The sequence below is a fragment of the Podarcis melisellensis genome, assembly GCF_964234715.1.
Source record: "Podarcis melisellensis genome assembly, chromosome: 2".
NCBI lineage: Eukaryota > Metazoa > Chordata > Lepidosauria > Squamata > Lacertidae > Podarcis > Podarcis melisellensis.
Window position 1 is genome coordinate 105186042 of NC_138529.1, and position 26715 is coordinate 105212756.

Genomic DNA, 26715 nt, shown 5'->3' on the forward strand with positions numbered 1-26715 from the left:
TTCTGGAAAACAAATTTTATTGGGGGGGGGAGACAAAGAGGCAGGGGGAGACAAATATTTGGGGAGTCCCTTCAATCAGTCCCGTGGGAAACAATGGGAAGTGTCCATAATCAAGCTCCCAGCATTTGTCCCAGGGTTTCTAGTTAGTGGAGATCAGTTTGATCAGCTCATGGAAAGCCATAAGTATCCACCCAGAACAAATCCTCAAGGGGTTCTTTAGAAACCTGTGGGCCTGTGCTGGTAGTAGATTTCATTTTTAAAAAAAAAAAATATGGTTATGTCTTCGAGGAATATCCAAGGTTTTGGACCAGCAGCATCACTTAGGGGAGGAAGTCATGTTGGCTCTTGCCCAGTTGCCCAACGCAGACAAGCAAGACATGAAATATAAAATGGAAAACAATTTGCTGGAGCACTAAATTTGAGTGGGTGCGAAATCAGGTTGCCAATTTTTGAATGGCACCCCCACTGGCGTGACATTGACAGGAATCTGATCTGCAGGAAACTGGCAGCCAACCATGTTCATTTCTGTGCTTTACCAGATTATTTCTGTATCTTAAAAAGGCACAAAAACGAGCCAAGTCGGTCTCTCCTGTAACCATTTTGCCCTCTTAAGTCCAATAACAAGTTATGACGACTCTGTGATGGAGACAGAAATCCCAAATCCAAACCGGATTATCCTTCCTCCTGTACTGGGCTGCCCCCCACCCCCGCAGGGCTCCTGTGCCTTTAATTGCTGTGTGGCAGGTAGAAATTTAACAGGTGAAGCCACTACCACCAACCTATCACCACAGCTATGCAATTTGAATTTTTGCTGGCCATGCAGCTGTTCAAGACACAGAAAGCAAGCTGGCTGTCTTGCTAGCAGTTGCGAATGTGAGAGTCAAGAGAGCCAACATGGTGTCAAGTTGCAAGCATGCACACTTAGGCTCTCAAGTCCTCATCCTTGAGCATGTTAATTAAGTTGGAGAAATGGTCATCCCTTAGGAGCTGTACTCGCATTGCCCTGGTACAAGGAGTCAGCATTGCTGAGCATCTGCTGGGGCCACACATCCCTAGCTAGGACCCCACCGCTGCTGACTCCCCTGGGGACCCCCTCACCCAGCAAGTGAACAGGGACTGGTCCAAGGAGAAGTAGCCGCCTCCAATCCCCTTGCCCTCTCCTCCAGGGCAGTGATGGACAGGGTGAGTGAATGGGCAGCAACAGAGAGGTGCGGCTGATCAGGGAGAGGTCCCCTGGCCAAGTTAACTTCCCCACCCCTCACCCCCTACCAAAGATCTAGAGCCTATGCTGCAAACTCTACACACAGAGATGGTAAAGTGGATTGTGTCCCTATGAACACCATCTTCATTTGCTCTCCTTTGTCCCAAGTTAAAAATCAAGCACATCAAGGAGGGAAAGGTTCTGTCTTCACCCAATTGCGACTGAACTAGTTTTCCTACTACACAGGTCGGTATGTTTTTTATGCAGGAGTGTTCCAAAAAGGCAACCCCCTTATCCCCTTCCTCCAGAAATCATACGCAAGTCTTCTCTGCCATCGCCTTCTTGGACCAACCCAATAGTCCTATTCACACATTTACTCATTTTGCATTGAGAAGGTGGATTTGTTCTCTCTGGACTGCCCTGCTTCTGAGTGCAGCGACGAGATTATAGACGGCAACTTAAGGCATGTTACGCCATATTGAGGCAACGTGGCCCCTGATGGCTGCGGTGGGAATTCTCCCAGTCATTCAAGCAGCAATTCAACTGGTAAAGTGCAAGTGCCTCCACAGCTTCGGCCAGTCTTGGACACGTGGCAATTTCCCCAGTATCCTGCTTCTGAGCGAGGCAAGCAGCCTCTGAGGCTACAAGTGGTGCAGCCGCTACAAATGGCAACTGGAAGACAGGAAGGGGGCAAGTGGGACCCTTTTTCCTTCGCCCCTCTTTAGCCCTAGGGTACAGAACCAGGTGCTGGGCTGGAGGTCCAGTTTTGCCCTGGCCCAAGACTCTGGTTACTATGATGAGGGCCTCCCATGGAAACAGTGTACATGGACGGCATCAAAAATATGTAAATGCCACAGGTAATTAAGCCGATGGTAACCAGGAGGGCAACCGCCAAGGCCACGTAGAACGGCCAGCCTGAGAGGGCCAGGTTGCGGTTGGCTCCTGGCGGCGCAGGCCTGCCAACGTCGACACTCAGGCTGACGGTGTTGAGGGAAGTCCCGGGCTTGGGCCCGGCTGGGGTGCCGCCTCGGCCCCTGCCCGGCAGGTAGAGCAGCCCCCGGCGACGGTCAAAGCGCACAGAGCCCGGGGGGACGGCGGGCATGGAAGAGAGTTGCTCCAGGAGGTCGCTGCGGGTGGGGAGGCCCGGCAACCCCTTGCGGGAGGGGAAGGCCGTGGGGGCCCGGCAGATGGGGCAGGTGAGGGCGTTGACATCCTCAGAAGAGACGTTGATGCGCGCCAGGCACTCGAGGCAGAAGATGTGGCCGCAGCTCAGCTCCTTGGGCAGCCGGAAGAGCCGGTCGTAAGGGGTGAAGCAGATAACGCAGTCGAGGGCGCTGGGCTCAGCGCTGGGCGCCTCCTCCTTGCAGGCCGGCTGCTGGGCCAAGGCCTCGGGCTGGAAGCTGACGTCAGGCTGGTCCATGGCCTCATTGACCCCCACGCTGCGCCCAGAGGCCAAGGCCTCCTGTTCCATGTCAGCAGGCAGCATCTCGGCTCAGCCGCCCCATAGACTTGGGTTGGGCCCGTGTTGACATTTCTAGAAAGGAGAGAAAGAGAGAGAGGCCAAATATTTACCCCCGGTGATAAGGGGCTGCACAACCACACTGGTACAGGAGCCACCTTCCCCAATGTGGATTAAAAGGGAGGTGTTCCACTGTATCTGGAGATACCATGAAAGGGCATCCAGATGAGGGGAACCAGGCAAACCACATTAAAAGTCGGCACAAGGCTCAAAAACGCAGCTAAGCAATTCTCGTTCTCAGTTGGGATTAAAGCTGGGGTTGTGTTTGTGGGGATGCATCAAAGCACAGCATTTTGTAAAGAATGACAGGACAGAGATGGGTTGTGTCTAATGTTCAGGGGTGCACCACTTCCCAAACCAGTGGTGGGAGCCCAGTGGGTACAGAGAAAAGCGTGTAAACGGTCCAAGTCTCTCTTACACATTCTGTCTGACATATTCGAAATAAATTAAAAAACTGTCCAGTAGCACCTTAGAGACCAACTAAGTTTGTTCTGGGTATAAGCTGCATGCACACAAAAGCTTATACTGTACCCAGAACAAACTTAGTTGGTCTCTAAGGTGCTACGGGACAATTTTTTAATTTTCTTATTTATTTCGACTGCGTCAGACCAACACAGCTACCTACCTGAATCTAGAATCACGTCTGACATATTTTATGCTTGCCAGCGTTAGTAGAATCATAGAATTGTGGAGCTGGAAGGGACCCTGTGGGTTATCCTGTTCAACCAAGGGGAACACAGGAATTGAGAATTGAAATATATGGAGTCGAGAGCGGGTTTCATGCTCTTTATTCAGCTCATAGTGGTGAGGAGGAATGGAAGTCCCCCCAGAATGTCTGCCTTATATACATTATTTACACAATGGGCCCCACGTGATTGGCTAATTCCGGGATTCTCCTGTAGGCCAATCAGGTTGCAGATTCCCTTCCATCTGGAGCTGGATTGGGTGGCTCCTGTGGACCAATCAGACTGCTGCATTCTGGATCCTATTGTTCTAGGACCAATCAGACTGCTGCATTCTGAATCCTATTCAACTCAGTACATAACAAGAACAATAGTCTGATTTGTGCCACCTCCAAACTGCAGCCCTATTTATGCGCTACTCGTACGGAGGAGGGACACTGATACAAAGGGCCTGCTGTTTCAGTCCAACTCCCGAGGTTGCACCATGCCTTCAGGTGCTAAGGGATGACATCTGAAGCAAGGAACCTTCTCTGTTCATGCAGGCTCCCCCTACAATTTTCAGCCCCCTAAGTTCAGGCTTCTAATTGTGCAAGGAGCCTCTACAGCTGGGAGGAAGCAGGTGGCCTTGAGAACTGGGCTGGACATGCAGGCCTTTGGTAACCATGATGCCCCTTCCCAGAGGCGATTCAGCCATAGCTCAGGGGTAGAACATCTGCTTTGCATGCAGAAGGTCCCAGGTTCAGTGCCCAATGACATCTCCAGGTTGGGCCAAGAAACAAAACCCCTTATGAAATCCAGTAGAGTCTCAACCAGCCAGTGCAGACCAGGGTTGGCAAACCCGTGGCTTGTCAGACTACAACTCCCATCCTCCCTGGCCAGGAGTTGCAGTCCAGAAACATCTGGAGGGCCACAGATATTCCCCAACACTGGTGTTGGAAGCACTGGGATAGAGAGACCAATGGCCTAACCATCTATAAGGCAACTTCCTGTGTAATGTACGAAGAGAGCTTTCATTGCCACTGTTCCAACACCACACATTGTGTGACTGCATATCCTCCAACATGTTCAGTCCCCAAACCGGGACTTGTGTCTTCCTGGCCGAGCAAGATCACAGAGCTCAAAACACATGCTTTTTTGTGGAGCGGGGATCATGCTCTTGCATGAGAGCACAGTGCCCCAAAACATGAATTTTAGAGCGCTGCACAAGATTAAAGGTAATGGGACCCCTGACCATTAGGTCCAGTTGTGGCCGACTCTGGGGTTGTGGCGCTCATCTCGCTTTATTGGCCGAGGGAGCCAGCGTACAGCTTCCGGGTCATGTGGCCAGCATGACTAAGCCGCTTCTGGCGAACCAGAGCAGCTCACGGAAACGCTGTTTACCTTCCCGCCGGAGCGGTACCTATTTATCTACTTGCACTTTGATGTGCTTTCGAACTGCTAGTGAAGGGAGAAGGGAACGGTTAATCATTAATATTATCTACACATAGTAAATTCCAGCACTCTGCTAGGATGGCTACACAAGCTCAAACTCAAAAATGCAGTTATTTGCAAAGTCTAAATCAGACAGGTCAGGAGGCCGTTTCCTGTCTAACCAGCTATCTGAAACTGCTGATGTTAGCTACAGGTCAGAAGGTCGTTTCCTGCCTAGCCAGAAACTGCTGTCAACTAAAAACCACTAGCAAGATGTTTCCTGCTTTGCTTCTGCTTTAAGTAATGCAAGATAAGAAGAGATACAAGGGAATGCTTAGCTAGCAAAAGAAGACACGTGTACAAGGAGGTGGGAGGGGGTGCTTACTGAGCAGAGAAAATGCTTAACCAGCAGAGGAAGTGCTTAGCTAGCAGCCTTAGCCAGCAAATATTGATATGCCCTAAAAGGGAATGAGTTGAAAACTTGCCAGCTGATTGGGGAAGGTTTGGGGGAGGTCTGGGAGGTGGGTAAATACTCTCAAAGTATAAGAAGGCTTGCAAATGCGTATTGCTTTACAGTCAGATTTCAGAAACTATATTCTGCTGGCTGTCTCTGTGCACAGATTTGCAATAAAATTCTTTTCTCCAAAGAAGAAACTTTCCTGGAATTTTTTTATTCTCTTCTCGGTCCTGGGGACGCGGGTAAGCAATTCTCTGGCAAAGTAAAGGGCCTAAGCCTACAGCTTGGTGCATTGGCCGGGAATCTTGGCCCCACCCCAGAGGGCCGGGGAGGGCCAGGCTCGACCTCGGTGAACAGCTCGGATCGGCGTTTTGCAGGCTCCAAGCGCGCACCCTGCCAATTCGTGGGGGGAACCAGCCACACCGCTCCGGAGTGGAGACACAGGTCGAGGGAGAAAAGAGAACTGGCCAGAAGGGGTCTGCAGCGAAAAAAGGTAAGCCCAAGGGAAAGGGCGAGGCCTGATCAGCCTCACCTGGCTGTGGCAGTACAGTGCCAGCCAGGAACAAGGGGATTGGTTGTGCAGTACAGTGCCAGCCACCAGGAATAAGGGGACTGGTTGTGCAGGAGAATGCCACCAGCATAAATTTGGAACAGAGGAAGGAGGGGAAATTATATTGATGTGATTTGTATGTTGTGTGTGTTGCATGTCAGATACTCCGGTGATTGAATTGTCGAGTGTGGGCCGGGGTATTAGTGCCCCTTGGTCGAGCGATTGCAGGGTTGTGCGTTTTCTGCCAGGGCGACCTCGTGCAGGCCACAATCTGTATTATTTGGTGTGTGAAAGAATTTATAACCCAGTTAGGAGAGGAGTATCTGAAGGAAAAAAAAAAAAAAAAAATGGGGTCTGGGGCAAGCCAATGTAGTCCCCTGGAATGCTTTTTAAACAATTGGAAAGCCGCCACAAAAAGTTATGACTGGGGAATTAAATTAAGAAGACAGAGAATGAGGACATTGTGTGAAGTTGACTGGCCCGCACAAACTAATTGGCCGTCAGGAGGAAGCTTTGATTTGCAACTAATCAGTCCATTATATCAGAACATATTGAATGCCCACCCCGACCAAATCCCTTACATTTCTACTTGGAAAACCAATGTAGAAAAGAACCCACCATGGTTGAAAGCCTGCCAAGGCGACGCCCCACAAAGTACAGTTTGTGCAGTTCGACCGGCAGGGAAGTCAGAAAAGCCCCCAGTGATACCAGACCCAGAAGATGAGGAGGGGGAAGTCATCAAACCACCGCCACCCTATGCTCCACCAACTGCCCCTCTGGCAAATCCCCCAGGCCCAGGTCTCCAGGCACCGGGAGGAGCCGGTCCCCAGGCCCAAGCAAGCCCTGCACCAAGTCTAGAAAAAAGGGACAGCAACTTGTTAATGAATGATGAGTTAGAGGAAAAGAAGGAGGAAGAAGATGATGAGGAATTTATAGAGGAGTTGATAAGATGGACTGAGAAGAATATGAGGTGGACCACGGAACAGGAGGAACGCATTACGGCATACGTAAGCCCCTATGCGGAAAAATTGGATGTGAGTCCCTTGTTAGTTGAGGCAGCAGAATGCTGCACCCCTGACAAGAGAAAGAGATGGCAACGTAAGTGGGGACAGGCAGCGAAGAAAGTTATGTCTCATAGACAGTATGAGAAAACCAGGAGGGATCAGGCAGCCGGAGTACTACCCCTCCGAAGGGTTTATGACCCACCGGGACCTCCAGGAGCTAATGGGGCAGCAGCAGAACGGACCTACACGGTCCAGCATATACCCTTTTCGAGTGCAGATGTCTGTAATTGGAGAAATCAAAATCCTTCATTTGAGGAAAACCCAGCGAAAATCATAAAGCTGTTTGAAGGGATTTTTAAAACTTATAATCCCACCTTTGATGATGTGCAGTATTTAATGGATGCGCTGCTAACCACAGAAGAGACTAGGCGCATCCATGCTGAAGCCCGAGCACACATGAGAGCGCAGGGAGTGCAGGATCCAGCTATTGCAGCAGGGTACCCTGAAAACACCCCGAATTGGGATTATCAAACTACTGGTGGCCAGAACATCCTCACTACCTACCGCCAGAATGTATTAAATGGAATGAGAAGGGCAGCCAGGAAACCCACCAACTTTGTAAAGGTTAGAGAGGTAGTGCAGGGAAATGAAGAGGCCCCAGGAGCATATTTAGAACGCCTGAAGGAAGCTTACCGCCAGTATACTCCTGTGGACCCAGATGAGGCTGCCAACGCCCCTATCTTAAAAGCTGCCTTTGTAGCGCAAGCGGCAGCCGATGTCCGTCGAAAGATTCAAAAAAACGAGGGGTTCATGGGCCACACCCTAGAGTGGATGTTAGAACTGGCTCAAACCACCTATAATCAGAGGGAGGAAGAGGCGCAGAAGAAAAAGGAGAAGTATCAAGCAAAGAAGTTGATGGCGCTACAGGCTACCGCACCCACCCCTCAGGGAAGAGGAAGTGCCCGGGGAGGAGGGCAAGGCCGTCTGGGAAGGAACCAGTGCGCCATCTGCCGGCAGGAAGGGCACTGGAAAAGAGAATGCCCACAGGCTCACTCAGGTGGAAGGGGAAGAGGAGAGCGAATCCCAGGCCCAATCCCCGAGGGACCTGGACAGGGACTGAGACCCTGGACATCGGCAAATGCAGGCAGAGGTAGAGGACGTGGACAAGGGCCTCCCTGGCACCCTCCAGCCCAAAGACAACCCGGCGCAATGAGCCTGAGAGAAGAGGAAGAATATTAGGACAGACCGGGCCCAGCTGATTTAGGTTCCCGTGAGCCCATGGTCAAAATACAAACAGGGAACCGAACCATCCCCTTCATGGTTGACACAGGAGCCGCCCACTCTGTTTTGCCAGTACCAGTGTCCAAGCCCACCAAGCAAACAATTAACATAATAGGAGCTACAGGCAAATCACAAAGAGCCCCATTCCTGCAATCTGTTGTCTGTCGCCTGGGTGGCCAAGTGGTCCAACACAAGTTTTTGTATATACCAGAGTGCCCTATCCCATTATTGGGCCGAGACCTGCTATCAAAATTGCAAGCCCAGATCTCCTTCCAACCAACAGGGGAAGTGGCAATGACCACAGGGCCGGCAGGGGAGTTCTCCTTAGAGGTACCCTTGAGGGAACATTGGCGCTTAATGATGGTAAAAGAAGAGGAGGGGATTATTCCAGAAGACCTCCTGCAAAAGGTTAACCCTGGTGTATGGGCAGAAGGCAACCCGCCCGGAATGGCAAAGAACATCCCACCTATAATAGTCAAGCCCAAACCGTTCGCCAACCCTGTGGCTGTGAACCAGTACCCTATCCCCCGGCGAGCTGCAGAAGGAGTATGGGTACATTTGGAACGGTTACTTCGCCATGGCATCCTGAGGCAGTGTCAATCTCAGTGGAACACCCCACTCTTGCCGGTGAAGAAGGAAGATAACTCGTATCGCCCGGTCCAAGACCTTAGATTAGTTAACCAAGCCGTGGAAACCCTCCACCCCAATGTGCCCAATCCTTACACGCTGTTGAGTCTAATCCCTCCCACCGCATGTTATTTCACAGTACTGGACTTGAAGGATGCATTCTTTTGTTGCCGTTTGGCAGAAGAAAGCCAACCCCTGTTTGCATTTCAATGGACAGATCCAGGAACAGGCACCAGGGTGCAATACACGTGGACAAGGCTTCCACAAGGCTTCAAGAATTCTCCAACCCTTTTTGGGGTTGCATTGGCCTCGGACCTGTCTAGCTTCCCCACCAGCCCACACAGGATTCTGTTGCAGTACGCAGATGACCTTCTTTTGGCCTGTTCAGACGAGGACACGTGTATGGAAGCCACCAAGGACTTGTTAAATCATCTGGCTGAAGCAGGATACCGAGTATCTAAGAAAAAGGCCCAAATATGCCAGCCCATCGTAAAATACCTTGGATTTGATATATCCCATCAGCGACGGACCCTAAGGGAAGAAAGGAAGCAAGCCATCATCCAGATTCCAGAGCCAAAGAATCGCAGGGAACTTCGTGGTTTTTTGGGCTCGGCAGGATTCTGTAGAATATGGATACCAAACTACAGCACAATTGCCAAGCCTCTGCATGAATCAACCAGAGGAACTGAAAAGGACCCCTTTGTGTGGAAAGAAGAGCAACAACAGGCCTTCAAGGATCTGAAAAGGGCATTGCAGCAAGCACCAGCGCTGGGCATCCCAAATCCTGAAAAGCCTTTCTCCCTGTTTGTGGATGAAGACCAGGGAACAGCAAAGGGAGTGCTATGTCAAAAATTGGGAAGCTGGCAGCAGCCCGTGGCATACCTATCTGAGCGCCTGACGCCTACAGAACAAGGCTTACCACCGTGCATGAGAGCAGTTGTGGCAGTAGCCACCCTATTGAACAAAGCAGACAAATTTACTTTTGGCCAAGACACTGTTTGTGTGACCCCGCATGCAGTCCCAGCTCTGCTTGACATGAAGGGCACCTATTTCCTCTCCCAAGCAAAAATGAGAAAGTGCCAGATGTTATTGTTGCACCCACGTTTGAAGTTCCAGGTCACCACCGCCCTCAACCCAGCTACCCTGTTGCCGGTAGGAGAAGGTGAGGAGAAGACGCACGACTGCATTGAAGTAATGGACGAAGTATATTCCAGCAGGCCTGATCTCAAAGACGAAGCAGACCCCCACTGGCTTTCATGGTTTGTGGATGGAAGCAGCTTTGTCGAGGCTGGGCAGCGAAAAGCAGGCTATGCAGTGGTAGCCCTGGACGACCAGGTGGTCGAAGCAAAGTCACTCCCGCCTGGAACATCGGCCCAGCTGGCAGAACTAACTGCGCTTACCAGAGCCCTGAGCCTGGCAAAGGGACAGAAGATAAACATCTATACTGATTCTAAGTATGCATTCCTGACCTTACACGCCCATGGAGCCTTATGGAAAGAGAGAGGTTTGCTTACCTCCAGAGGAAACCAGGTGGCCCACCCACAAGCTTTGTTGAACCTTCTGGATGCTGTATGGGAGCCTGAAGCGGTAGCAGTTATCCATTGCTATGGCCACAAGACTGGACCAGGGGAAGTGGCCAGAGGAAATCGATTGGCAGACAAAGTGGCCAAAGAAGCAGCCCGGGAACTGGCCCCCGCTTCGGTTATTGGAGCCCTGGTCCCAGAAGAGATTTTAAGCACCACTGACAAGCCAGCTTATACGAAGCAGGAAAGGGACACTGCAGATGCTCAGGAGCTGACATTGTCCAAAGAAGGATGGTACCTTACCCCTGATGACAGGATATGGATTCCAGAGTCCCTTTCTCGGCAGGTTACTCAGAGATACCATGATTCAACCCACATAGGACCAGATGCTACAACCAAGCAGCTGGAAAAGTGCTTCTACATAGCCCACCTCTACCAACTGGCAGCCCAGATCTCCAGGAAATGCCTGCTGTGTCAAAAGAATAATCCCAGAACCGGACCACTGGCTCCCCCAGGGATTCAGCACAGTGGAACGGCACCTATGGAAGATCTTGTCGTGGACTTTACTGAATTACCCCGTTGTGGACTACACCACTATCTGCTGGTGGCAGTGTGCACCTACACCGGATGGGTCGAAGCATGGCCCACAAAGACTGAAAAGGCATTTGAAGTAACCAGGTGCCTGCTTAGGGAAATCATCCCTCGCTATGGATTGCCAAGGTCCATAGGATCTGATAATGGACCAGCATTTGTTCATGCAGTCCTACAGGGGCTGGCAAAAGCGCTCCAGATCAACTGGAAGCTGCATACTGCTTATAGACCCCAGAGTTCTGGAAAAGTAGAGAGAATGAACAGAACTCTAAAGAATCAGCTGTCCAAGCTGACTCAGGAAACCGGGTCTAATTGGGTGACCATGTTGCCCTTGGCATTACTCAGGGTCCGCAGTCTCCCGTCAAAGCGAACCCACCTGTCACCTTTTGAAATTCTGTTTGGAAGACCAGTTCCATATGTTAGAATGTTGACTCCATATGCTAGCCAAGATGTGCAATTGAATAATTATGTACAGTCACTCTCCCAAGTTTTCTCTTATCTCAACAGGTGGACCCAGGCTCGCACCCCATGTGTGTTGACTGAACCGTTCCATCAGTTCGAGCCAGGTGACGAAGTGTGGGTGAAAGACTGGCAGCGAGCCCCCCTACAGCCCTGCTGGAGGGGACCCTATACTGTGCTACTCTCTACACCTACTGCTGTGAAGGTTGCCGGCATCACCCCGTGGGTCCACCATACTCGAGTGAAGAAAGCCATCTCAGATTGGACAGTAACACCAGATCCAGAGAACTCCCTTCGGCTGACCATCTCCAGACGCCTGGCAGACGACCGCTCTGCTGATATCACACCGGAAGCTGATATCTCAACGCACAGCTGAAGAATTGGATGGGAGGGGCGCCCGCGGGCAGCGTCCCCAACTCCGTGCCGGGACTAACCCAGGAAGTTCACCAGGACATTTAATATTTCCGTAGGGACTTTCTCTTTTCTTTTTGTTATCTGCTCTATGTCCCACAGCCCTGACCTCACTGAGCCATACCGCATTTATTGGCCTGATGGCCTCTGCTACGACTGGTTCGTCTTGCCGGTGGTAAGAGATGGTGTGCTCTATGGCTATTGGAAACTGGGATTTGATGAGATTGCCGTTTTAAAACACCCCACTGCCCCGTTGTGGCTCCTCTCCCACACCACTGCCCAGCACGCGTGGATAGTGCTCATACGGGAAGTTGCAGAGACGGTCGAAATCTATCGAGTTCTAGACCGCTCTTGCTGCTGTGGGAGGGTAGTCAACTGTTATATGGGAGGTAGAGCACTGTACCAACCTCATTTGATAGACCAGGTCCTACTCTTAATGCAGGCGATAGATGGGACGGAACCTATCTTAATGCAAGTATTGCAGGGGTGGGAGCCTTAACCAGGTGTGCATTGAAATTGCTAAACAAGTGGTTCAATCCACCCATCAGGGTTAGCAGAAAAGTTGACCCACGTAGTAGGAGCATCAGCTCACCAGTGGACTCTCATCCTTGAGGCTCAACAGGTAGTTAGGCACAAATATCAGTGAGCTCTTCAACAATGAGCACACCCCCTGAATATTGGTGGGAGGAACCATGGAAGGATTGGGGTTGGTGGATAGGGGTTATCTCAACCGCTCTTGTCATATGGATGTGTGTTTTCTTTTGCTGGCATGAGCGTCACCGATTTTGTGGGAGGGAACAACCAGCCCCCATCCCCTTGACCCTTCTGGTACTCGCCCTACTTGGGTTGGGTCTGGGAGATGACTCACATATACGGAAAACCGACCGGTCAGAGCCCTATCATCAGATTTGGAGTAATAATACCTATGTTAGAGATATAGATCGTTTCTCTTCTATGCTTAATCTTTCTGAATGTTGGGTTTGTATGCATATCCCTCCTCAATTTAAGAAGCCTGGCATACTACTGCATAGTATTCCAATAAATGAGTCATTTAGAATTAGTAATCTTATGTCAGATGGTCGCACCTATTCACCCCCAGTGTTTCTGTCACTCATGGAACAGGCACCTCGTTGTCTCCGTTTCAATCATAACAGCAGCAATTTTTTAGGTCACTATCCATATTGCAATTGGACTTATGAGTATATTAATGGATCTTCCTGCTTCCAAAAAGGTACTTCCATTTATGATGCTATGTGTGTCGATTTTTATACTTGGTTTACCTGGATGACGGCGCGCAGCAGATCTAACTGCCTGCTCCAGTCTGATTTGTGGTTGCTCTGCGGCACAAGAGCCTACAAAGAAATCCCCTCTGCCTTTTCTGGAACCTGTACTTTAGGAGTAGTCGTACCCCTGGTGTATAAGATGGATAAGCTCCCAACAGTCCGTCTGCGTAACAAAAGGGACGCGAAATCACCTATTAACCAGTATACCGGCACAGCCATCTCTAGGTCCCTTCTACCCCCTTTGGGTGTAGCCATGAATTACCAGGATCTGCATAGATTGGCAAACTGGACCGAGGCTTTGTTTAACTCCACCATCTCGGCCTTAAAAGCAATTAATAAGGAAATGTCAGAGATAAGGGAGGTAGTCCTTCAAAATCGTTACGCTTTGGATGTAGTCCTTGCCTCTAAGGGCGGAGTTTGTGCCTTAATTCATTCCCATTGCTGCATGTACATTTCAGACCAGTCAGCAAATATTTCAGCCACCATCAACCACATGGAAACAATGATAGCTGAAAACCCGCTGAAAGCCACAGGGAGTGATGCATGGGGTTGGATGTATTCCTGGCTCCCTGATGGCAGTTGGCTCAGGAATGTTATAGTATTATTAGCAGGACCGCTATTAATCCTTTTGCTTCTTTGCCTCTGTATCCCCTGCTTATTGCAATGCTTGCAGCAAATGATGCAAAGACTCCTGTCACGGAAGCTAGGACCCACAGTCATCGCTGTGATGAGGGAGTATAGGCCCATACCCCAGAACGAACCTAAGTATTAGGTTGTTCAGAAGAAGAGGAGGGAGTGAAGGGAGAAGGGAACGGTTAATCATTAATATTATCTACACATAGTAAATTCCAGCACTCTGCTAGGATGGCTACACAAGCTCAAACTCAAAAATGCAGTTATTTGCAAAGTCTAAATCAGACAGGTCAGGAGGCCGTTTCCTGTCTAACCAGCTATCTGAAACTGCTGATGTTAGCTACAGGTCAGAAGGTCGTTTCCTGCCTAGCCAGAAACTGCTGTCAACTAAAAACCACTAGCAAGATGTTTCCTGCTTTGCTTCTGCTTTAAGTAATGCAAGATAAGAAGAGATACAAGGGAATGCTTAGCTAGCAAAAGAAGACACGTGTACAAGGAGGTGGGAGGGGGTGCTTACTGAGCAGAGAAAATGCTTAACCAGCAGAGGAAGTGCTTAGCTAGCAGCCTTAGCCAGCAAATATTGATATGCCCTAAAAGGGAATGAGTTGAAAACTTGCCAGCTGATTGGGGAAGGTTTGGGGGAGGTCTGGGAGGTGGGTAAATACTCTCAAAGTATAAGAAGGCTTGCAAATGCGTATTGCTTTACAGTCAGATTTCAGAAACTATATTCTGCTGGCTGTCTCTGTGCACAGATTTGCAATAAAATTCTTTTCTCCAAAGAAGAAACTTTCCTGGAATTTTTTTATTCTCTTCTCGGTCCTGGGGACGCGGGTAAGCAATTCTCTGGCAAAGTAAAGGGCCTAAGCCTACACTAGGTTGTCAGGAGCAGGGACCGAGCAACGCTCGCCCCGTTGCGGGGATTTGAACCGCCGACCTTCTGATCAGCAAGTCCTAGGCTCTGTGGTTTAACCTACAGTGCCACAAGATTACAGCCCTGAAAAAAAGCACTTTTGGGGGGCAGATCTTGGCACAAAATCATGCGAGATCATGGCGCCCAAAGTGGCTGCTATGCTCCTGCAGGGGGGCAAAACGGGATGCCCTGTTGTTTTTCCCAGGACACTTGCAGAGTATGTGACTGAATGTGCAAAAAGTGGCTCTCATCTTCTCCTGCCATTTCCACAACCAAGATAGCCTACATGCGTCTGTCAACACACAGGTTTCTGCTCAGAAGTCATGATGAACATGAAAGGGAGGAAGAGGAAGAGCCTGCAGGATCAAGCCCGCGGCAAGTCTAGCCCAGCTTCCTGTTTTCTCATAGCAACCAACCAGATACCTTTGAGAAGCCCACAAGCAGGATCCGAGTGCAAGATTATGATTCTGCTGTCGCTCAAAAACATCCAGTCACTTGCAGAAATATTATCTGAGCGGAGTTTTGAGAGCAGCTGGTTCCTCCTCAATCCCACTCCACAGGCACCACAGTGCTGGCGTAGATCAGCCTGTCCTCTTTGCTATAATAATCAAAGTGCATCTCACTGACTCTAAACATTCAACGCCAGCACTACCATGAACCCCGCCCATCCCATCCCATCCTATGAACAAGCCGTCTCAGTCCCAAACCACAGCCTTCTCTTTTTCTTTTTGAAATCATGTTTATTTGGTTTTACAAATACAAAGTTATAAAAATCCAAATATAATTCCATGTACAGAGATTCCTCTCTGAATCTCGTGACTTCCCCCCACCCCCTCCATGGGGTCCCATTTTGAACATTTGCAACTGCATATTCTTCCATACTCTTAACTTTTATATCAGTCTATACTGTCCACGGTATTTGTTAGACTACAAGTGAAATCAAAATCCATCTGCCTACAGTGGTCTCCTAAATAACTTATAAATTTCCCCCCTTTCTTTTATAAACTTTTTGCCCTCTTGGTTTCTGAGTTTTCCGGTCAGTTTTGCCATTTTGGCATATTCCATCAGCTTGGTTTGCCATTCCTCTCCGGTTTGCCAAACCATTGCCTTCTCAAGCTGTTCTGATCCTTAGCAGGAATGGCAGAATTATCCTGCTCATTATTTTAATACAGAACACCTTCCAGAAAGGAAGGGTCTAGCATTGCCACCCCAAAGGACTAGGCTTCATCTGAGGCAGGCTTCTTAGGCGTTTCCCAACTTGGGTCATTAACCATGTAGATCGTGCGTAGGCAAACTAAGGCCCGGGGGTTGGATCCGGCCCAATCGCCTTTTAAATTTGACCTGTGGACAGTCCAGGAATCAGCGTGTTTTTACATGAGTAGAATGTGTCCTTTTATTTAAAATGCATCTCTGGGTTATTTGTGGGGCATAGGAATTCATTCTTTTTTTCCTTCAAAATATAGTCTGGCCCCCCACAAGGTCTGAGGGACAGTGGGCTAGCCCCTGCTGAAAACGTTTGCTGACCCCTGATGTACAGTGGTACCTCGGGTTAAGAATTTGATTCATTCTGGAGGTCGATTCTTAACCTGAAACCGTTCTTAACCTGAGGTACCACTTTAGCTAATGGGGTCTCCCGCTGCTGCTGCTGCGCTGCCGCCGCGCGATTTCTGTTCTCATCCTGAGGTAAAGTTCTTAACCTGAGGTACTATTTCTGGGTTAGCGGAATCTGTAACCTGAAGCGTCTGTAACCCGAGGTACTACTGTAGACATTTCTTCTCACATTCCAGCAAAGCTCTGGGAGGGAGCCTGCAGCCTTCCAGGTGTGGGACTCCTGCTCCCATCAGCCCCAACCAGCCAGCTAATGGTCGTTGATGATGGGAGTTGTAGTCCAAAACACTGGGATAGCCACAGGTTCCTGTTCTGCTGGAAGAAATGTTCCACAAGAATGGACCCGCCAAACAGTGCTTTCCCTAGGAAACCAGCAGCATCCTCCACAGGGTTGGGGGAAGGTGTGTTAATCTAAGCGGGATCCCAGCCAAAGCCATTACCTGGGACAAAGGAACTGGTTTGGCAAGCTTGATCTTATACATTTTACCACAGACATACCGTACATGCTCACAGGTTTGGAAGGGGCACAGAGCCCTGTGGGATTGAGAAACACACTAAAAGCAAGGACTAAAAAGGCCTTTTGCTTTCTGCAAAGCGTCACCCACTCTCCACCCCGAGAAATTCCCTTCTCTGTTTCCTGTGAAGTTCCTGGAAACATTTCATCTCAAGACAGCATGCTGAACTCAGTCATGACTGCTTCTCCCCAGCTGGGGTAGAAGGCCAGGTGCGAAAGAGGACAGGTGTCCTCGCTGCAACTTTAAGAGTGAGGTAGAACAAGGGAAGCCCAGCAGCTGCAGGTTACACAATTCCCTGTTTTGCCCCACTGTTAAAGGTGCAGCCAGGACACCTGGCCATCCGATTGTCCTCCCCGCTCCTTCCACTAAGTACACCCCATCTTATTTTGGGACTTACCATCAGCTTAAGGAGCTCTTGTGTTTTGAAAGACAGAACATCTAATCTGCCTTTGAGATCCTTGTTCTCCTGTAACGAACTCTTCCTTTCAAAATCCGGAATAATCTCATGAACAAATGAACCTCTGGCAACTCTCTAGTGCTGCCAATTTGAGCAGGAAGGAGGAAAAAACTTGTGTGGCTTAGTTTAACAGGACCCTGCTCTGCTCAGATAGGCAAGTAAAGCTTTTCACAGAAAGGAGATAAGCGTTATCACCTGCTAAAGGCAGCGATGGAAAGCTACTGTTAAAGGCACCACAGAAGGGGCTGCTGGTTTCTCTTTTTCTTAATGTTGTCGCCCCCCAATTCATGCACTTATACTCCCTGTCCTCTAATTGGGCGTCCGGAAGCTCCACATCATGAGAATCTCAAACCTGACAGGAAGAATTATTGAAATTTTGTCTCTCGCTTTCTGCCTTCATCTCATTTGAGCCTGGCAACCAGGGGTGGCAGCGGAAGTCGGTTTGTTTTTGAAGCCAAATTGATCAAATTTCGACTTTCCAGAACAACAGATGACACTCTTTTAACAACAAGGTTTTCAATACAGTTCTTCAGCCAAAGAATATGTACCAAAATCCATACAGATGGGGAAAGAGCGCATAACGTGAATATTGTATTTATCTCCTGGAGAATAAGTCTATCCATGGCTATTAGGTAAAGGTAAAGGTAAAAGGACCCCTGACCATTAGGTCCAGTCGCAGACGACTCTGGGGTTGCGGCACTCATCTCGCTTTACGTACAGCTTCCGGGTCATGTGGCCAGTATGACTAAGCCGCTTCTGGCGAACCAGAGCAGTGCAGGGAAATGCCATTTACCTTCCCACTGGAGTGGTACCTATTTATCTACTTGCACTTTGACGTGCTTTTGAACTGCTAGGTTGGCAGGAGCCAGGACCGAGCAACAGGAGCTCACCCCATCGCGGGGATTCAAACCGCCGACCTTCTGATCGGAAAGTCCTAGGCTCTGTGGTTTAACCCACAGCGCCACCTGCGTACCTATGGCTATTAGACCTCATGGCTATTAGACCTCTGCCTTCATGGTTGGGGGCAGAATTGCTGCTGAATCCCAGTTGCTGGAAATCACAGGAGGGGGAGAGAGCTCTTGCTCCCGGGTCCTACTTCGGGGGTTACCCACGGGGATCTAGTCAGCTACTGTAAGAACAGGAAGCTGGTCTAGATGGCCACTGGCCTGATCCAGCTCTTCTCAGGTTCGTGGTTGTATGTTCTGTATATGTAGTTTGTTCATGGTGCTGAGGGTTGCTGGGAAATCCATATCCGAAGTAAAATTAACTACGAACCCCAAAATTTGGAACCCCCTCCAAACCTGTGCCAACTTTTGCAGCCTTCGCATCCGGCTCACAGAGCTACTGTTAAGTTGTGGGCGAACATATCAGACGACACAGCGATTTTTCCAAAGCAGCTCTTTATTTGTAAACTAGAACAGAACTGAACTGAGGAGCTCAGTCAGCCTGCTTATATAGAGCTCCAGAACAATGTAACTGTTGCCATTTTCTAAAACTATCCAATCACTGAACGTCACTTTCGATCTTTCATTTGCATACAAACTATCCAATCACTGAACGTCACTTTCGATCCTTCATTTGCATAACTATCTACAGTATCTCCCTGCTGGCCCAGGGTGAGAACTTCAGTACATAACAGCTACGATTTCCTAGCATTCCCTGCGAAGATTAGTTTTGAAACCACTTGAGGAATTGTAGCTCTGTGAGGGGAATAGAGGGGGGTCTCCTAACAAGACTCAGCACCCTTACCGAATAACAGCTCCCATAATTCTTGACTGTTTAAAGTGGCATCATAGCTTTCAAATGTTTGGTGTGAAGGTGGCCTTAGTCTGTGCCACGACGACATGTGGATTTTGAAGATAATGTTCGACAGCTTTTCACAGGTAAAAATAGGGTCAGATATATGTGTAATAACTAGACCTACTCCAATCCATCAGGCTTCAGCAGAGGGAGAAAGGGATGGGCAGGCCTCTCCTTTGGCACTGCTGAAAGACCAGCAGCGTCTGTCCGCCTCTCCTTGAGATTTTTCCATCCCAATCGGCTGCTACTGCACCTAAACGCCGAGCCGCCTGTTGTTCTTTCCCCGCCTTGAAATAATTTCCCCTTTTGTGTTGTGTTTTTAAGATTGCCCGCCTAAGGGCAGGGACTGCCTTGTTTCTGTTACTTGCAAACAGCTTGAGCAGCCTGCTTTGGCTGAAGAGCAGGATGAAGATGCTTTTAAAACAAACAGGTAGACTCACGAAAAGGAGTCACCTCCACATGCACAACCTGCCTCTTCTGCTCTCTCTTCTAGAGTGATGGTGTGTTTCATTCGCTTGTTCCACAATCACACTTCTACTAGAATTTTGAAAAGTCGTTTCTGCCTTTTCTATGCATTTGGGCACCTCTTAAGAGGGACGCGGGTAGCGCTGTGGGTTAAACCACAGAGCCTAGGACTTGCCAATCAGAAGGACGGCGGTTCGAATCCCCGCAACCGGGTGAGCTCCCGTTGCTCGGTCCCTGCTCCTGCCAACATAGCAGTTCAAAAGCACGTCAAGGTGCAAGTAGATAAATAGGTACCGCTCCAGTGGGAAGGTAAACGGCGTTTCCGTGTGCTGCTCTGGTTTGCCAGAAGCGGCTTAGTCATGCTGGCAACATGACCTGGAAGCTGTACTCCAGCTCCCTCAGCCAATAAAGCGAGATGAGCGCCACAACCCCAGAGTCGGTCACGACTGGACCTAATGGTCAGGGGTCCCTTTACCTTTACCTTTAAGAGATCATAACCCAAATCTGCACAATGCTTCCTGAGATCAAGGCGCAGGTTGTCCTTCATGTTTGGATTCAGCCGGGCATCTTTTTTGAACCAAGATGCCCAACAGAACCTTTTGAACCTGCACTGGTTTTAACCAGAGATTTCAAAATGGCGCCAACTTTTTCGGTTTCTTCCAATTCCCAAACAACACCAATGGAATGACGGCACACAAGCAGCTTTGTCAATAAAACAAAACAAAATTGTCTCCGGCAGCCACTGACAGTCAGAAAGAATTGCCCTTGCCTCACAGGATGATGACGCTCTCCTGGTCGTGCCTCAACCTGACAAGGCTTATTCTAGTGGCAAGGAGAGGGATGGCCTTTTCTGTAGTTGGCACCATTCCTGCGCAACCACTGCCCAGACAACAAGACTCCCCTCTCAGCCTCATTGATGTGGTCCAAAAGAAAGCAGAGCAATGTGTTTGGCACCAGCTGGGTTGCAGGAGTTGCTGGAAGAAGACATATCCAACAGTCTTAGGGACCTCAACTCCAGATTTGTGTAGTAGGGTTTACTCCTTAGCCTTTTCTTGTCCCCAATATGGCCCTCAATGCAGTGGAGGTTTCCATCAGAGTTTTCCATTGCTACCTTCCCAGGTTGGCAGGCCCCATCTGCCCCTCACGTCCCTCTACAGCATGTGGAGAAACTGCCTTCTTGACCATTGGACCCACTATTGGTCTCGTCTGTTCAGTCTGCCAAAGCCTGTCTTTGCATGCAAGGGAAACCCCTAAGTCACTGAGGGTTTGAGACCCATTGGCTACCCTCATCTGGTTTGTCCAGCGAATTGAGGTCATTTCCCAGGGTGTGGCCGCTGACAGCTTCTAGGAGCTGCAGGTGAGAGGTGAGTGCAGGGTGGGGACCAAAGGTAAACAAACTAACCCAGAAGGAGCACAATGTGTCCCCCACCAGAGGTACTACCTCTCCCATAGCACCCCAGGCTGCAGTAAGCTAGCTTATACATACACACTGTACAAAGGTAAAAATGACATGAGTTACTCCACCCACTTTTATCTCTAGCTCCACCCACCACCAGCACGTGGCCCCCAGAGTGTCACCTCAGATGAAATATGGCCCTTGGGCAGAAAAAGATTCTCCACACCCAAGCTAGTGGCTGTCGTTTCGATCTGGATTTTGTGGGTCTCTTGTATGTTTGCTTTCTGCACACCACTTGGTTATTGTGCATGAAAGGCAAAATACAGATAAAAAGATATTGCAGTAAATGGCTTGCAGTAATTGGTAGGGATCTTAACCCATAATAATACTACTAATATTAGTAACTTTAATATTACCAGCCTCTATCATTTTTGGGTGCCTGCTGAAGACATTCTCATTTAGACAAGGCTACCTAGATGTTTAGAAAGTTCGTATGAGTTTGTTTTAGTCTGCTCTGTTGTGGGGTTTGTAACTTTCCATATGTTTTAGATTCTGGTTTTAAATTTTTTAGTGATAATTTTATTGCTTTTTTTTTTTTTGTAAACCGCTCTGAGGTTTACAATCAAGCAGTACAGCGGTACCTCTGGTTACATACTTTATTCATTCCGGAGGTCCATTCTTAACCTGAAACTGTTCTTAACCTGAAGCACCACTTTAGCTAATGGGGCCTCCCGCTGCCGCTGCACGATTTCTGTTCTCATCCTGAAGCAAAGTTCTTAACCCGAGGTAATATTTCTGGGTTAGCAGAGTCTGTAATCTGAAGCGTATGTAACCTGAAATGTATGTAACCCATGGTTCCACTGTACATAAATTTCATGAAATAAATAAACACTGTAACTGCCAATTACTACAAATGCCCAGATTGAAACAGGGGACTGAGTATTGCAATGAGGTCTTAGTGCTGATGTCCGTACACTTGCGTTTGTCAGGGCCAATCCAAGAAAACTTGGGGGCCAGCAGAGGAACAAATAACACCCCCGATCCAAGACAAAGTGCCTAATATTCAAGGCAGGTCAAGGGATCTGGGGCACCAGAGGCAGATTCCCACAAGTCCCTCTCCCCTCCCTAGCAGTACAAGTACAGCAATAAACTGAATGACTAACAGCTTTCTGCCTTTTTATGACATCCAAAGTCAGCTGCCTGAGGCAGCCGCCTCAGACCGCCAAATGGTACAGCTGGCTTTTAGCACATGCCTTAGACGCCAGGGGCACCATCTTCCCAGATTTCTCTTTTTTAGACTCAGGACCAGGGGCAGAGCAAGGGGGGTACAGTGGGTGTGGACCGGACCGGGTGTCACCATTGAGGAGGGTGACAAAATACCGGGCGGCCCTCACTGTGGGGCCTGTCCCAGAAGAGAGGTGGGGCTCAGGCGCGCACAGGCTCTGCGCTGGCCAAACGGTCCACCCTCTGCCTCCCCACCAGCTGTAGGGCAGCTGAGTGGGAGGAGGCTAACAGACTCTGGAGGAACTGCAATGTGCCCAGCCCCTATGGGTGGCTCACCCTGCCCCTGGGCACACCGCCCCAAGCGACTGAGCAGCTTCCTCCGCCACTGCTCAGGACATTGGAAATGGGATTTGAAAATTGCCGCAATTCTCATGTTTGCCCGAGGTCAGGAACGGAAACCACAAAAATGAATATATATTTTAACAATTAAAAAATTGTCCAGTAGCACCTTAGAGACCAACTACGTTTGTTGAGAGCTGGACCATAAAGAAGGTTGATCGCCGAAGAATTGATACTTTTGAATTATGGTGCTGGAGGAGACTCTTGAGAGTCCCATGGGCTGCAAGAAGATCAAACCTCTTCATTCTGAAGGAAATCAGCCCTGAGTGCTCACTGGAAGGACAGATCCTGAAGCTGAGGCTCCAATACTTTGGCCACCTCATGAGAAGAGAAGACTCCCTGGAAAAGACCCTGATGTTGGGAAAGATGGAGGGCACAAGGAGAAGGGGACGACAGAGGACGAGATGGTTGGACAGTGTTCTCGAAGCTACCAGCATGAGTTTGACCAAACTGCGGGAGGCAGTGGAAGACAGGAGTGCCTGGCGTGCTCTGGTCCATGGGGTCACAAAGAGTCAGACACGACTAAACAACTCAACAACAAGTTTGTTCTCAATATGAGCTTTCGTGTGCATGCACACTTCTTCAGATACACTGGAAATGAATGTGAGTGGCATTTGCGATTGTTGGGATTTTTTAGCCCGCAGATGGTTACACATAAATAACCATGTTGTTCCCTGGCATTGGTTTGGCCCTTTCCTTTCCATTGAAATGCATTGAATGACTTTAGTTGCGATCAATGTATATTTCAGCAGAAGCCAGACTGCAGCGGAATGGAAACAGCGTTGGTGGCAGTGAACACAGGATGGAACACAAATCGCTGCCTCCTGCATGAATGTTGATTGCCAAAAAATTGGAAAGGAGAGAAAATTCCAACGAAGGAAGAATGACAAATTAAATGATGTGAATACTTTGAACTAGCAAAGATGACAGAGGCCATCAGAAATCAAAAAAACCAAAATTTTAAAACTGAATGGGAGTGTTACAGAGTATATTTAGAAAAGCATTGTTCCCAAACAAAACCTCTAATACGCTTTGAGTAATTTTCACAAACTAATTAACAGACGGATAATGTACGCCATGTGAGATCAATGAATCAAAAGGTGAAAATGGACACAGTTAAAAAGATAAAAGAAGAAGTCAGGACCCGCAATGTGGTGGAGGGAAGTCACTGTTAAAGATGTTGTTTTATTCTGGGATTTTTTAAAATAGTTTTTTATGTTTTGAAGAATGAAATGAATAACTGTACAGTGGTACCTCGGGTTAAGTACTTAATTCGTTCTGGAGGTCCGTTCTTAACCTGAAACTGTTCTTAACCTGAGGTACCACTTTAGCTAATGGGGCCTGCAGCTGCTGCCGCCACACGATTTCTGTTCTCATCCTGAAGCAAAGTTCTTAACCCGAGGTACTATTTCTGGGTTAGCAGAGTCTGTAACCTGAAGCGTCTGTAACCCGAGGTACCACTGTACAGTACTAATAAGCAAACTCAATAAAGAATATTGCAAAAAACAACAACCCCCAAATCTCTGCCTCCTCGGATCACCTTTCCAGACGAGACAGTGAGGAACTCCAGCAATTTATCCTAACTAACAGGGCATCCTTCAAAAGGCAAATATAGGAGCCATTGTGTTCCTAACGCAGGATTGCATTGCAAGATGCAGCTAGGGACAGCTGCCCAGCCTCTTCCTAAATAATTGCAGTGAAGGATGGTCCAGTCTTCTCTGAAGGGCTGTGTGCTGCACCGTCAAACAGTTTGGGCTGTTGATAAGATTCAGCCAACACCTCCTTCCTTGCCATTCCCTCCCATTACTTCTAGTTCTGACCTGTGGAGAAACGTCTTCTGCATGACAGCCCTTCAGGTATTTTAAGGTGACCATCCAGGCTAAACTCACACAGCTCTTCCAACCATATCCAAGACACTTCTGGAATGAGTACTGAAAACTGGGCTGCGTAGACTTTAAATCACACATACCCCTCTCCTTAAAGAATAGTCACACAGCTACGGTTGTGTAGATCTCATGTGTACATCGCATGGAGACAGCGGTTTAGAAGGTGATTCATATTTGAATCGCAATACAGTGGTTCCTCAGGTTACAGACGCTTCAGATTACAGATGCTTCAGGTTACAGCCTCTGCTAACCCAGAAATAGTACCTCAGGTTAAGAGCTTTGCTTCAGGATGAGAACAGAAATTGTGTGGCGGCAGCGGGAGGCCCCATTAGCTAAAGTGGCACCTCAGGTTAAGAACAGTTTCAGGTTAAGAACAGACCTCCAGAACGAATTAAGTTCTTAACCCGAGGTACCACTGTAATACAAAGTTACAACAAAAAGCATCCAATTATCAGCACTCTTAACAGAAATTTTTCACAGGGTTTTTCTTAATTGGATTTTTCAGGCGATTTTTTTTTTTTAAAAAGGGGGCGAGAGGAAGAATGGGAATGTGCTTTAAATGTATACACAGCCCTGGAGGACTCTAGTGCAGGTGTGCAATCACCGATGTGATTTTATTATTTATTTTTTAATTAAATTTCTATTCCGCCCTTCATCCAAGGATCACAGGACGGTTGACAATATAAAAACACAAAAACACATAACATAGTAACAAATAAAAACAATACAGCCATCCAATTTAAAAGGCCATAGATTGTTCTGGGAGAAGAGGAATGTTTTTGCCTGCCACCTAAAGATATCCTAAACTAATTCTAGAGAGACTTCCTTTTTTAAAAGGTAAGAGAGGGACAGTGTTTTAGCCAGGGAAATGATTAATAGGCACTGTCCTTAAGACACCTGAAGCCCACGTACAGATTGTCCTGTATTTATTATTGCTCACCTGCGGCTTCAAATGTGGAATATGGGATGCAAGCAGAGCAAAGGCAGTACATATAAACAGAGCCAAGGAGTTATTCTGTTTGCCTTGTTCTTTGTGTTCCACTACATTCCTCCATCCCCATTCCACCCCATGGCCCCTGCTTTCCAGAAAGGCTCCCTAATTTTCCACTACTGGCCTCTCTATAGCCCTGATCAAGCAAAGCTATCTGCTCACAAACACACACAGGAGAACTGTGCAAACAGCTCAGGAGTGCTCTCAGGTTTTCATGGCTGCTGCTGTTTGCGCTGCTGAAGAGGCTAGCCTTTTTTTCTTTTCTTTTTTGGTGCTGCCGAAGAGGCTAGCTTGCTCTTTCTTTCTTTTTTTTCTTCCTTCTTTCTTTCTTTTGCACAGCCTCTTCAAAGAAATCTCTGACTCTTCAGCGCCTTCCTCTGCTATTTCAATTGCGGTCCTAGGGACCACCTGAAAACACGACGAGGGTCACTTCCCTGGATCACAGGACCTCAAAGCAGAGACCAAGCAAGGGGGTGATCTCAAAATACAGAGCTTTGTTGGATTTGGAAACCCCCCCCCCCCACAGACCACAAAACTAATTTCCAGATTGATTATGCAATCCCAGAATATCTGAAGTCAGGCACACCTGTGACAGAGTCCCCTGAGCATGTGCAGAGTGCATTTCCCTCACACTGCTGGATAACTACAAACAGCTCCCATATGCCCACCATGGGATTTCCTTGTTATGGGATGGACTGAGTCCTGTTGCAGACGTTAGAAATCCCTATCTATGCAATACGTCCATTCCTTGTCTACCAATTCCATTCTAAATATTAAGCCATTAGCAGAAATGGCCTTCATAGGTTTTCCTGGAAGCACGGGGACTAGAAGCAAGTTTGTACTGTATTCATTGTCTGCTTTTAGGAGGTGGTTCTCAGCACTGGATGGTTGCCCACCGCCTTCCCAGAGGGGTGGTTTTAAACCCGATGTATCACAATCGCATGCCAATATATCCATTGCCCAAAACTAACAAGCAGGCATCCAGCATCCACTGAGTGCATCGCTAGGCATAGTTTTCAACATACTGTGTGTCACCCGGAAATCAGCTTCCAGCCACATCAAAAAGGCTTCCCTCTCTTTCGCTCCTGCATTGAGCACCTTCTGCTCTCAGCTGGCCCCATTTTGGAAGACTTGCCCGCTTTCACAATCACTGCCAGCCCCTCAAACTCCTGCCCATCTGTCTGCAGCCCCCTGTTCCTTCCTGGCCCGCCCCTGCCAGTTCTTTGCAAAGCCTCACCTGATCTCGAACGGCGGACGCTTTCCTGCAAAGAGAGATCTGTCTCCAGCTAGCTGAGTGCCAGGTTCACTCCTGCCCGTCTCCCGGTGCCTTCTCGTGTCTCCAGTCGCCCGCTTGCTCGCAGCCACTCCCTGCCACTGGAATCTGCCCCCTGGAGAGAATGTATTCCCAGGTCACACCCCACCTCAGGGCTCC

At 48.6% G+C, this 26715-nt stretch overlaps 1 protein-coding gene across 2 annotated transcripts; it reads right to left on the reverse strand.

The window, feature by feature from the left end:
• RNF225 (ring finger protein 225) lies at nucleotides 1-26684 on the reverse strand. Of its 2 annotated transcripts, none has more exons than XM_081903285.1 (2): nucleotides 26521-26684; nucleotides 1-2735 (listed from the first exon to the last, which is right to left on the reverse strand). In XM_081903285.1, the coding sequence occupies exon 2, from the start codon at nucleotides 2685-2687 to the stop codon at nucleotides 1929-1931; it is 759 nt and encodes a 252-aa protein (XP_081759411.1). In that variant the 5' UTR covers nucleotides 2688-2735; nucleotides 26521-26684; the 3' UTR covers nucleotides 1-1928. The 2 variants fall into 2 exon arrangements, with proteins under 2 accessions (XP_081759411.1, XP_081759412.1); XM_081903286.1 differs by lacking the exon at nucleotides 26521-26684 and adding an exon at nucleotides 17063-17208.
• Nucleotides 26685-26715: the final 31 nt, after the last annotated feature.